The 13,375-nt window shown below is 39.8% G+C and overlaps 2 protein-coding genes across 5 annotated transcripts in view; one reads left to right on the top strand and one right to left on the bottom strand.

Annotated features, from left to right (window-relative positions):
* Positions 1 to 1,007, top strand: part of UBE2E1 (ubiquitin conjugating enzyme E2 E1) — a 67,560-nt gene extending 66,553 nt beyond the window's left edge. The window contains exon 6 of the mRNA XM_054595401.1: positions 235 to 1,007. Coding sequence (XP_054451376.1) covers positions 235 to 332 — 98 coding nt within the window. The 3' untranslated portion in view covers positions 333 to 1,007. The remainder of the gene's footprint in view (positions 1 to 234) is intronic.
* NKIRAS1 (NFKB inhibitor interacting Ras like 1) overlaps positions 1 to 13,375 on the bottom strand; it is a 67,991-nt gene that overhangs the window by 41,944 nt on the left and 12,672 nt on the right. For 2 of the 4 annotated variants that reach the window (XM_054595404.1, XM_054595405.1), the window contains exon 4: positions 2,759 to 2,851. In XM_054595404.1, the coding sequence (XP_054451379.1) occupies positions 2,759 to 2,851 (93 nt within the window). Of the gene's footprint in view, positions 1 to 1,013; positions 2,852 to 13,375 lie in introns of those variants that run through there. The other 2 variants (XM_054595402.1, XM_054595403.1) reach the window with 1 other exon arrangement.

Here is a 13,375-nt window from a genome sequence, read left to right as displayed (position 1 = left end):
AGAATGAAGAAGATAAAGCCAGACCAGTAGGAAAAACCTGAGCATTCTATTTGGTAAGAATTTTCCACCCTGTGTGCTCTTTTTTTAAACTACCCAGAATGGTAGGGTGGTGTTTCAAAGATGGATTTGATCACACATCCCTAAAACATTTCCACCCGAGCTGTCACTAATTTATTTGCTAAAATTTAATATTCTTTTAATTTCTCCAAAGTAATCTACATTCTTTTCTTCCAGCCGACCCTCTGGTGGGAAGTATTGCCACTCAGTATATGACCAACAGAGCAGAACATGACAGAATGGCCAGACAGTGGACCAAGAGATACGCTACATAAACTGGGTTTTCACAATTCTTACATTATTTGTCTGTCACAGAGAGAGCTGCTTATGATTTTGAAGGGGTGGGGGAGGGTGGGAGTTGGTAAAGAGTAGGGTATTTCTATAACAGATATTATTCAGTCTTATTTCCTAAGATTTTGTTGTAACTTAAGGTATCTTGCTACAGTAGACAGATTTGGTAATAGCAACATTTAAAACTGTCATTAGTTCTGCAGCATAAGCTAAGATGTAGTACAGAGAAGAATAGACTTTCAGATTCAGTTGCTTGTAGTCTGTAAATTTAAAACTAATTTTGTACAGATTACACACATGGCCATTTTTGTGACGTCCAAGACTACATGCTTTTTTTGTTTAAAAAAAAAAAAGAAACTTGTTTTCCCCTCTTGGAAGGGAACATTGATATTTAACAGTTTTTAGAGACTGTCATCTCGTATATATTAAATGGACACATGGCTATAAGATACCATATAGGAAATGAGTAGCTACGTATTTTATATTATTTGCCAATCTATTGTGAAAAGATTAGAGGTTTGAATCAGGACTCGTGAAAACCTGTAGTAAAATACCTTAAGCTGTTAACTGTAAGGCGTGGAATAGGAGTTGCTCAGTGAATTGGTTATATGTTGCAGACTACTTAAGTCTGCATTTGTTACTGTGCTAATAAACAATATTAAAACAACCACCTAACTGATGTATTCATTTACTTTTTTTTAAAACTTGATAGATCTGTGCTATAAAGCAACCTAGAAGTAATTACAGACTCAATGAATTGGTATATTACTTTAATTTATACAACAGCCTTGGAAGATACATCTTTGGGGCCTTAGAAAAGGTTAATCTAACCCACTGTCTTTCAAAGATGAACCCAAAGATTAACTTTTTTAAAAGCAGTTCAAAGATTAACTTTTTAAAAAGCATTTCTAAGATGCCATGGTGGCAAGTGCATGGGAAATGGGTTCCCTCGTGGATAAATAAGTACAGCCACATTAGAGGGCGATTTGGCAGCACCTAAGTGTTCTTACCTACAGGGTAATGCAATTCTAGCTCTTGGTATCCACCCCAGAGGTGCATACACATTCAGTAAGCATTTAAAAGGAATATGGTAACTAGATGCATGTCAACACAGACCTGAGTTCACTAGGAAAAAGCAAATTGCAGGACGCTCTAGTATATTATTTTGAAATAATTGTAAAAGTATTTATCCATCTATGTAAAATACATAGGAAAAAAGCTCCAAGATAAACTCAAGTGGGAGAGCAAGTAGGGGGTGACTTATCTGAGTGATAATTTTTGACCAAAAATGTATTTGTGATGAGAAATTTTAAAGAATTACACAGTGGCAATACTAGCCTAACCTAAAAGCATACCATTGAAGATTTTAAAATTTACTAGATGATGTTCCCATTTCTTTGCTTGAACAGCTTATTTCTTGTTTTACATTTAAATTAGTTAAGTGCTTTCATATTGAAACCACTAAGTGCTTGCTTCCTACTTTTAAAATTAGTTACAATATTGTCAGCCTGCCAACTACAGTGAGCTCCATTGCTCAGACCTTGCCAAAATCTTCAGAGCACCTGAGCACGAACTTAGATATCCAGCTTGAAGACTACGTGTAGTCCAATATTTTTATGATACGTTTTATTCCACCTGACTATGTATCGAGAAAACTGTTCCAGAAGGTATAGTATTCCTTGTGGAAAACAGAAGTTTTCTATCCTTATGGGCCTAAGAGAGTTCTAAAGAAACAGTTTGAACGTTATTTATACCAACCACTACCTCCAGTCATGCTAAATGTGTAATTTGAACAAAGCTAAACCATAGGTTTTGTTCTATTTAGCAAGACCTCCACCACATAAAATTCAGCTTAGTACCCAAATTGTTTACTGTTTGATCTAAGACACAAAAATGCCATTTTATAATTCTAGGCATTAGATGACTGATGACTTTCTTTAAAACAGTTATCTTTGAGCTAAAAATGCATAAAGTTTACAGAATGGTAGCTTCTGAAACATTGGGCAGGGGCACTACTCATAGGTACATATAGTTGCTACTATCAGGGACAAATTCCAAGCAGCCAGAATACATTACATTATTTTGTATCAGGCAATAATAATAAACTTAGCCCAAATAATTTAAACATAATGTGCATTAAATTACTTCCTTAGGGATTTCCAAACGACCAAAGGCAGCTACAAATAAATGGCCTACTTTAAACACGTTCACAGACACTTAAAGGCAATCACTATTCCACAAACAACTATGGCACTGACTTTCAGTTCTCAGAACTAGAATTCCCTTTGTTTTTCCTCCCGGGCAAAGGAAAGCTCGATTTGCTCTGGGGCTGGGAGAGTTTGCTGGCTAAGAGAGTGAATGGTTCAATCAGAGTTTTCCGATCTGTAACCGTTACCTCCCACAGTCGCACCTTCTCACTTTTTGCCCATTGCTGTGCCACTTCAGCGTCCACTTGTCTCTGCTCAGAAAGGTCGATTTTGTTTCCTAATACAACAATTGCTACCTGAAAGAAAAATGGATAACAAGATCACACTTTGCCAAGGCCCATTCTAGGAAAAATGGAGAAATAAAATTGTCCCATTTAAAAAACTGCTTCAACAAAACTGATTCTCAGATGTGACCTGAAGAATAAAATAGCAGGACATGAACCTCACTCCTTCTTAATGCACTTTTGTTAGAAGTACAGATGCTCTAGGCTGCTATGAAACATTTTAAATTAGCAACAGGTGAAGTTACTCAAGTCAGGCATGAATGGAAGCTAGACTTGGGGCAATTGATATCTAGGATACAGATAATGGTTTGAGTGATACGTGCCGGCATTTCAGTTTCACTATACCTGCTGTGTGCTGTTTCTGTAAACATCAAAATACATGAAGAGCACTCACAGAGCTGTGAGTTCTGCACCCCTAGAACCTAAGTCCTATGAAAATAGGAATTTTTGTTCTGTCCACATTATTTATAATGATAGAAAATTACCTGATGGAAGCACTGAATATTTGATGCATGTATGGACCAATAGGAACATTTTACAATAAATTCAAGACAATTCAATTACTCAGTTAAACTTGGATGCTTACTACATACCAGGCACTATCTCAAGTGACCAAAACACAGCAGTCATAAGCCCAGGAAGAGGGATGGGGAAGAAGGACAAATAATAACCAGGTTTTTGGATACTGACTGTAAAGACAATAAAAAAGAATAATGGGAAAGCAGAGGAAGAACAGCAGGAACTGTCCGAGATGGCGCCTCTGAGGAGTACCTTTGAACCAGGATCTCTGAGCCGTAACTGTTCTGCCTTTAGGTTGAACGCCTTGTGCGCAGTTAAGGCCGTGCCTTCCAGGCACAATGGGGGAAACAGGCCCGAGCTCCGGTTTTCTTGGCCAGTCTGCTCCATTTCTCAGCAGGAGCTATCCCTTCAAGCTCTCCTGTCATTCCTCATCACCTAGATTTTCATCTTCACATAAATCCCCTAGTCTGACCTCCATCTCTCTTTCCTCCTCAGTTGCACAACTGTTCCACTTTGCGCCTAGACTTCCAATAGAATCCCTCCCTAAGCCCCCCATCTCTGCTTTGAACGCCCCTGTCACTTTGCCTAGCTGAGACCTGGCTCAGCCCTGCAGGACTCTGCCAGGGGGTGGGGCACTGTGGGAGGAGGCTATCAAGTGTCTCGATCCCTCAAAGCTCCTCCAACAGTGTCCTTCCTTAAAAGGGGGCGGTGTGGTTAGTCTGCTGCTACCTGCTTCCCACCCCCATTTTGTTGCTGCTCGTTACAGACCTGGCTCCTGGTCCCTTGCCCCACACTCCTTCTGTCATAATTCCTAGTGATTTCACTGGCCACGCAGTTGAACCAGTAACCTCACCTCTCAGTTCCCTGGCTTCTCCAAAGATCTTAGTCATCCTCCTGATACCAGCCATTTTCTCCAAAAAACACATCCTTGCTCTTGCCATTGGAACTGCTCTATGACCTCAGTCCCAGAAATCCCACTCTGACCTCTATCTTCCTAACACCTGACTACAGTTCTAAACACCACAAGGGCCTACGATCCACCGGCTCTACTACCTTTATCACTATCCTTCAACTCCTCTCATGTCCTCAGTTCCTCACCCAGTTTAGATTCTTTTAATTTGCTCCCTTGCTGTCATTATTGCATTGTATTCACCTGGTAAATCCCGTACCTTGGTTAAATTGAACTCTCAACTGGACTCTGCCTACACCACTTACTGAACATGACTATAGAAAAATACAACCCTGCTGGCTGGGCCAAGTTCATAACCACTGACCAGTGAGCTGCTGTTTTCCAGCAAATAGATTAAATTTCCTCCATTTATGTTGGACTTCCTCTCCAACCTCCAACATCTCTTCCTTCCCCCACCTTTCTCTGAGCCGATGTCCACGCTATTTCAGTAGGATGATGCAAGCAGTTAGGCAGCTTTCACATCTAACAACCCACTAGCGCCAAAGCTCATGCACCCACCCTCTGGAACCCACCCTCTGGAGCCCGGACAAGGATGTCACTCCTGTATCATCATAGGGGGGCCTCCCAAAAAACTATTTATTTATAAAAAGTTGTGTATTCTTACACATTTAAACTTCAGGAACTTTCCAAGTACTCTCCATTTGATGCAATACACCTACTGAGACTTATTTCCACTGCTCAGAACAGTTTTTGAACTCGTCAATTTTGATGCCTTTTAGTGCTTCTGTCATTTTGTTTCATCTCTTCCACACTGACAAAATGTTTCCCTTTAAGGACTTTTTTTCATCCAGGGAAACAAAAAAGTCACTTGGAATGAGATTTGGTGACGGGCGGGGTGGGGGGGGGGCGGGCGGGTCATGCCATTTTTTGGTCAAAAACTGCTGAACATTCCGTGAGGTGTGGGAAAGTGCACTCGTAAATCACTTATCATGAAATGGGCAAATGCACTGAAAGAGTCTTCAAAAAAAATTTCACTGAAACCAAATGCAGACTCTCACAACAATGCCAGCTGGTACACTAATACAGATGGGTTACTAGAACATTGACCTAGCAGGAGAAGCCTGTACTATAAGGGTTCAGGCTTCCCTCCAGAAGATAATTCCAGGATTTTTTGGTTCCCCCCTTGTACTCTCTTCTGTATCAATTTCTACTGAATCATTCCCATTAGTATGCCATATGTCTTGTCTAAAGAAAAACAAACCTCTTTACAAATCCTCCTCCAGCTCCTCTCTATTTCCCTTTATAAGACAATATGTTAACCCTTTGACTCAAAGTTCTAGGAAAGCATTTGTGCCCTGGCTGATATGGCTCAGTGGATTGAGTGCCGGCCTGACAACTGAAAGGTCGCTGGTTCAGTTCCCAGTCATGTCACATGCTTGGGGTTGTGGGCCAGGTCCCCAGATGGGGGCATGCAAGAGGCAATCAACGGATGTCTCTCTCACACATAGGTATTTCTCTTTCTCTCTCTCTCTAAAAAAATAAAATCTTACCCCCTGCCCTCAAAAAGGAGCTATGTTTGCTGTGTTCAGTTCTCTCCCACATGCAGTCCAATCGGACCTTGTCTCACCCTTTTACTCCAACTGTTAAGACCTCCAAGTTACTAGCTGGCCACTTCTTTATCCTTGGTTTTTTTGACCTATCTGCAGCATTTGACATAGTTTGATTACTCCTTACTTTTTTTAAAAAAAATAATTTTATTTATTTTAAGAGAGAGGGGGAGGGAGGGAGGGAGATAAACATCAATGTGCAAGAGATATATCAATTAGTTGCCTCCCACGTGCCCCCATCTGCGGGCCTCGCTCACAACCCAGGGACGTGCCACCAGCGACCTTTCTGTTCACAGGCCAGCACTCAACCCCGACTGAGCTACACCAGCCAGGGCTACTCCTCACTTTTTAAAGTGCCCTACTTTTTCCTTGCCTTCTGGGACACCCCTATCTCTTGGTTTTCCTCCTACCTCAATGACCACTTCTTAGACTCCTTTGCTGTTTTCTTCTCAATTCACCAACTAAGTCGATGTTAAAGTGCTCCAGGGCAACAGCATTTTAGCTAAGCTTGTTTCTCACCTTATCCCTGTCTATAGATAACACAGCAACCAAAATGATCATGTTAAAACAAGTCAGAAGATGCTCAGCCTCATTCATATTAAGGAAAATGAAACTACTAAAATATTATTTTCACCAAGAGGATTCACAAAATCCAAAAGTTTAACCACACATTGTTGTCAAGGCTGGGGGAACAGGTTTTTCCATTATCATTCTATGGAAGTTAAATTGGCAGTGTATTTCCTCTTCGACTCAAGAACCCTGTCTGCTGCTTGATCTTACAACTATACCGTAATATGTACAAAATAGTACATGTAAGTGATTATTCATTGTAGGAAGTCTTACCTAGAGCAATTAGCCAAGAAATAAAAGGTATCCAAATTGGAAAGGCAAAGGTAACTATTTGTGAATGACATGATTTTATACATAGAAAACGCTAAAGACCACCAAACAACTATTAGAAATAACAAACCATAAAGTTGCAGGGTAAAAATCAGTACACAAAAATCTGTTGTGTCTATACACTAAAAACAAACTATTCAAAAGAGAAATGAAGAAAATCCCATTTACAATCACAACAAAAATAACATACCTACGTATAAATTTAACAAAGGAGGCGAAAGACCTCATACTGAAAATGAAGGGGACCAAAAGTTTTACCTTTTGAAATATTGATTTAAAACTATTAAGAAAGAAGATGCAGAAAGGAACTATGACTCTCTCCCCTCTCCTGCGTAAGAGATTCAGAGAGCAAATCCTAACTTCAGGAAGGGAACCTTAGCGTAGTCACACTAGCACTAGATAGGAAGACTCCAAGCAGGAGCCTGTTAGCTAGATACCCCATGTTACATTGTTTCTGAGTTGCCTAGCAAGAATTTGCCTGCCCTATGTCTTCCGCTCTTCCTCCACCACCTGTAAATCACCCATTCTCGCTTTTCAAATCTAAGATCCCATTCCCCTCCTTTGTCCAAAATATCATATGTACCCAATGTTGCTTCACTGCCTGGAATTTTCAAGCATATGTGGAGTCCCTGTGCTCATGTATTAAAAATTGTATTTTCTCCTGTTAATCTCTGTTAATTTGATTATTGGCTCAGCTAGAAGAACTTAGAAGTTGGGAGGAAAAGTGTTTTTTTAGCCTCCACAGTTTTGGTGAGCCAGCCAGAATTCACTGGCTAGGACACTGCTTACTCCCTGGTCTGCTGCAGCTGAGAGAGAATGGACATCTGACCACAGTTGGCAGAGATGGTGAGCATTTTACCCCATCAGACATCTGATCTTCTGTTCGTGGGCTTTGATGAAAGAAGCATGAGTCCTTTTTCTCTCTTCTAAATTTAGATTGACAGGAGAAAGTACTTGTGAAACTAGTTTTCTTGAGCAAATACAACTCTGGTTTACTCTTGTTTTCTATTAATCTTGTTCCTTCCAGAGATGGTCTATTATGTCTACCAGCTAGATGGCACATTTGCATATGGTGAGCAGCTGAACAGGCTATGACCCAAATTCAGGGAATCTTAGACCTTTATTCTGTTCAAAGGGGGAAAGCTTGTGATTTCCTGTTTTGGAACAGCTGCTGAAAGGGCTCCCCATTTTCTTTTTCATTTCCAAGATTTTATTTATTTTTAGAGAGGGGGTAAGGGAGGAAGAAGGAGAGGGAAACATTGATGTGCAAGAGAAACATCAACTAGAGGCCTGGCCTGCACCCCAGGCGTGTGCCCTGTCCAGAAACTGAACCAGTGACCTTTCTGTTTGCAGAACAACAGCCAGCCCACTGAGCCACACCAGTCAGGGCTCCTCTCCCTTCTTTGGCTAACTCTGTGAATGAACTGCTGGATCTGTGAGGGCTGTATCTTTTGTGCTCTTTACGGAAGACTTTGGCTTCCTTGGTTAGGTCGGAAAATGTTTACTGTTTGAGTTGCTATTAAAATATTGATAGTTGTGAATTTATTGCCATTTTAATGTTCACAGTTTTGATCTTCTTTTTCTTACCTAATTCCCTTTAGCATTTCATAGAATAATGGCTTGCTGATGATGAACTCCTTAGTTTTACCTTGTCTGGGAAGCACTTTATCTGCCCTGCAACTCTAAATGATAGCTTTGCTGGATAGAGTAATCTAGGTTGTAGGTCCTTGCTTTTCATCTCTTTGAACACTTCCTCCCAGCCCCTTCTAGCCTGCAAAGTTTATTTTGAGAAATCAGCTGACAGTCTTACGGGAACTCCTTTGTAGGTAACTCTCTGCTTTTCTCTTGCCACTTTTAAGATTTTCATATCTTTAACCTTTGGCATTTTAATTATGATGTGTCTTGATGTGGTCTTCTTTGGTTCCATCTTGTTTGGAACTCTCTGTGCTTCCTAGACTTGTGCATCTATTTCCTTCACCAAGTTAGGGATGTTTTCTTTCATTTTTTTTTTTTAAGTAAGTTTTCAATTTCTTGCTCTTCTTCTTCTTCTTCTGGCACCCCATGATTCAGATATTGGTACCTTTGGAGTTGTCCCAGAAGCTCCTTAGCCTATCCTCATTTTTTTCTGAATTCTTTGTTTCTTCTTGCTGTTATGATTGAATGCTTTTTTCTTCCTTATGTTCCAAATTGTTGATTTGATGCTTGGCTTCATCCCCTCCACTGCAGGTTCCCTGTTGATTTTTTTTTTCATTTCACTTAATATAACCTTCATTTCTGCCTGGGTCTTTTTTTATGCTGTTGCAGTACCCATTGATTTCTATGAGCATCCTGATAACCAGTGTTTTGAACTCTGCATCTGATAGGTTGCTTATCTGCATCTCATTTAGTTCTTTTTCTGGAGTTCTGTTCTGCTCTTTCAGTTGGACCATATATTTTTGTCTCCTCATTTTAGCAGCCTCCCTGTGTTTGTTTCTGTGTATTAGGTAGAGCTGCTTTGACTCCCTGTCTTAGTAGCGTGGCCTATTGTAGAAAAGCACACCTGTAACTTGTATGGGGTGGAGCCTTAGGTACTCACCAGGGTGGGGCAACTCATGTCGCCACTCTATGGCTGTGTGGGGGAGGGCCTGGAGAGGGGACAGTGCTGCTGCCTGGCCTCTGGAGTTTTGCCCTGGAGGAAGCTGTCTCCTGGCACTCGCCCTGTTGCCAGACACTTCAGTTCCTCCCTCAGTGCCACTGGGGCCCTTCCAGCTATTGCCCTTATGCTCAATCCCAGAGCAGGAGAGTCTGTGTTAAGTCTTAAGTCCATTGTGGGCGCTTTAAGAGAAGTCTCCTGAGAATCCCACAGTTTCTTCTGCCATTCCAAACCCTACTGGTTTTTACAGCCAGAAGTTATGGGGATTTATCTTCCTGGTGCTGGAACCCTGGGCTGGGTGGTCTGGTCTGGGGCTGGGATCCCTTGCTCCTGAGGCAACCCTTTCCATTTTTATCCACCACAGATGGATATGGGACCATCTATTCCACATCTCTTCACCTTTCTGCCCCTCCTACCCATTTGGATAAATGTGCTTCTTTAAATCCTTGGTTGTTGGACTTCATACAGCTTTATTTTCTGACAGTTTTGGGTGATATTTGTTTTGTGGTCTAGTTGTAATTTTTGTTGTAGTTGTGTGAGGAGGTGATGCATGTTTACCTATGCCTCCATCTTGACTGGAAGTCTGGGTTTTGGGGTTTGTTTTTTTTTTAGATAAAACTTTTGGTCCCTTTCGAAAACTACAAGACATTGTTAAAAGAAATTGAAGATGACACAAAGAAATTGAAAAATATTATGTGTTCACAGATTAGAAGAATCACCATTACTAAAACTTCAATAGTATCTAAAACAATCTACAGAGTCAATGTAATCCCTATCAAAATCCTAATGGCATTTTTCACAGAACAAAACAATAAAATCCTAAAATTTGTATGGAATTGCAAAAGACCCCAAATTGCCAAAGAAATCCTGAGAAAAAAAGAATGAAGTAGAGATATCACAACACCCAATTCCAAACTATATTACAAACTACATTAATCAAAACAGCGTGGTAGTGCCAGACAAACAATGGTATAGCATTGAAAGCCTACAAATAAACCCACACATATTATGAACAACTAATTTATGACAAAAGTGCTAATAACATACAATAGAAAAAGGAAACCTCTTCAATAAATGGTGTTAGCAAAACTGGACAGCCACATACAAAAGAATGAAACTAGACGACTATCTTACACCATACGTAAAAAAACAACTAAAAATAGATTAAAGCAGTGGTCCCCAACCCCTGGGACATGGACCAGTAGCGGTCTGTGCTCTGTTAGGAACAGGCCACAAGCAAAGTTCACCTGGTCTCTGCCTCCTGTCCCCAACTCCTGCCCCCACTCCGCCCCCGCCAACCTGTCTTCCACAAAACCAGTCCCTGGTGCCAAAAAAGTTGAGGACTGCTGGATTAAAGACTTTAATGTAAGACCTGAAACCATAAAAGCATAGAGAAAAGAAAACACTGCGACTAATCTTCTGGACATCAGTCTTAGTGATGTTTTTGTGGGTTTGACTCCCAAAAGCAAGGAAAACAAAAGCAAAAACAAACAAATGGACTACATCAAACTAAAAAGTTGCACAGCAAAGGAAATCATCAACAAAACAAAAAGGCAACCAGCTGAATGGAAGAAGACATTTGCAAATGATACTTCTGATAAAGGGTTAATATCCAAAATATACTAAGCACTGATACAACTCAATAACAATGAAACAAACAACCCAATTTAAAAAATGGGCAGATGTTTTTAACAGACATTTTTCAAAGGAAGACAGACAGATAGCCAACAGGTACATGAAAAGATGTTTGACATCACTAATTATTAGGGAAGTGCAAACCAAAATCACTGTATGATATCACTTCACACCTGTTAGAAATGGTGATTACCAAAAAGACAAGCAACAAGTGTTGGACAGAATGTGGAGAAACCTTTAAATGAATTGGGGCAGACACTATGGGAAACAGTATGGAGGATCCTCAAGAAATTAAGAATAGAACTACCATATGATCCAACAATTCCACTTCTGGGTATTCATCCTAAGAATACAAAAACACTAATTTGAAAAAGATAGATTCACCCCTACGTTCACGGTATTATTTATAATAGCCAAGATATGAAAACAACATAAGTATCCACTGATGGATGAATAAAGAAAGATGTGGTATACATACATTGGAATACTACTCAGCCATTTAAAAAGATGAAGTATTGCCATTCACAACAACATGGATGGAACCTGAAAGTATTATTCTAAGGGAAATAAGCCAGAAAGAAAAGGACAAAAACTATATGATCTCACTCATATGTGGAATATAAAACAAAAAAGAAACGAAAAATACAAGATGTAGAACAATAAGCTAACTTTATTGTAAGAAAAAGGAAAAATAAGAAAAAACATGTGCATTCCTTTTTACTTTTATTTACATAAAGAAACTTTGGAAGAATTACCCCGAAACTATTAAAGAGGTAAAATACAGAAAGAGCGCACTTGAGGTTGAGAAACTCAGCAGTTAAAGACAGGGGTGGGAACTAGAGTTTACTCTAGTAAACATATCATTTTAACATATCATTTTTACTTTTGAATTACATGCAAACATTACTCACGTTTTAAAAAATAAACATGAAAATAAATAAATGCAAACTAAGCCAGATAACATCATTCCTTTGCTCAAAACCAGCGACTTCCGATCCGCATGCTGCCCTCAGTTCCTACCACACTGTTCCCAGACCGCTCTGGCCTCACCGCTGATCCTGAACATGACAAGCCCCTGACCTGGAGCACTCCTCTCCTCCGACAGCCGCTTCACTTCTCCCTCACTTTCTTAGATCTCTGCTGAAAGTCACCTCATCTGAGAGGCCTTCCGAGATTGCTCTACAGAAAATAGTACCCTCACTCCACACTCTGCTTTACTTTGCCTTTATTTTTTTCTGCTTTACTTTTCTACACATCATTGCTGTATTTGTTCACTGTCTCTTCCCATCCCATGGCCAAAATAGAAGCTTTACAGAAACAGGGACTCTCTTTTGTTAGCTATATTTCCCGTACCTTAACCAGAACAATGCCATGTACACAGTAGTTGTTCAGTTAGCATTTGGTGAATGAGTGTACTTCTTAAATCCCCGTAACAAACGTATGAGGAAGGTACTATTATCCTCATTTTACAGATAAGGAAACTGAAGCAGAAAATTTGAGAAGCAGAGCCAAGATTTAAGTATCAAGTATATGAGTGTTCACTGAACTAGTCTTTCAACTTTGTGGGGAATCTGTAGGATACTCTGAAAAATAGTAGCAGCATTTATCTGTTTAGACGGGAAAGATGGGAAACAGATGGGAGGGGAACATTCATTACTAGCCTTTTTATTTTTTTTGAAAATTGAACCTTGTGAATATTGTTACCTAGTCATAAAGTAAATACGTACTCAAAATAATAAAAATAAATGTCAGCAATCCAGATGTCCTTCAGCAGATCAATGGTTAAGCAAACTCTGTTACATACATACCATGGAATACAACTCACAGATAAAATGGAATGAACTACTGATATGTGCAATGACTTGAATGACTTTCCAGAGAATTATGCTGAATGAAAAAAGCTGATACCAAAAAGTTGCATACTGTATGATTCCATTTATGTTGACATTCTTGAAATAACAAAGTTATAGAAATGGAGAACAGATTAGTGTTTGTCAGGCATTAAGTGGCGTGGTGATGGAACAGAAGTGGGGGTGGTTATAACGGTAACATGAGGGATCCTGGCGGTGACAGCAATGTTCTGTATCTTGATTGTGAAATTGTACTATAGTTTTACACAATGTTAACACTAGGGGAAACTAGCTAAATATCTCTATTATTTCTTAAAACTGTATGTGAATCTACAATTATCTCAAAATAAAATGGTTAACATAAGAGTAAAATGTAAAAATCTAGGTTAAGAACATGTAGCTGGTGCTGTTAACCAGTACATTACAGGATGGAACTTCTAGATGATGAGGAGTCAACTGTGCGAAGATCTGGAAAAAGATCTG

Source organism: Pteronotus mesoamericanus, unplaced genomic scaffold (assembly GCF_021234165.1).
Source record: "Pteronotus mesoamericanus isolate MK-2021 breed Mesoamerican mustached bat unplaced genomic scaffold, CSHL_Meso_final scaffold_54, whole genome shotgun sequence".
Lineage (NCBI taxonomy): Eukaryota > Metazoa > Chordata > Mammalia > Chiroptera > Mormoopidae > Pteronotus > Pteronotus mesoamericanus.
This window is presented reverse-complemented; position numbering and strand designations above follow the sequence as displayed.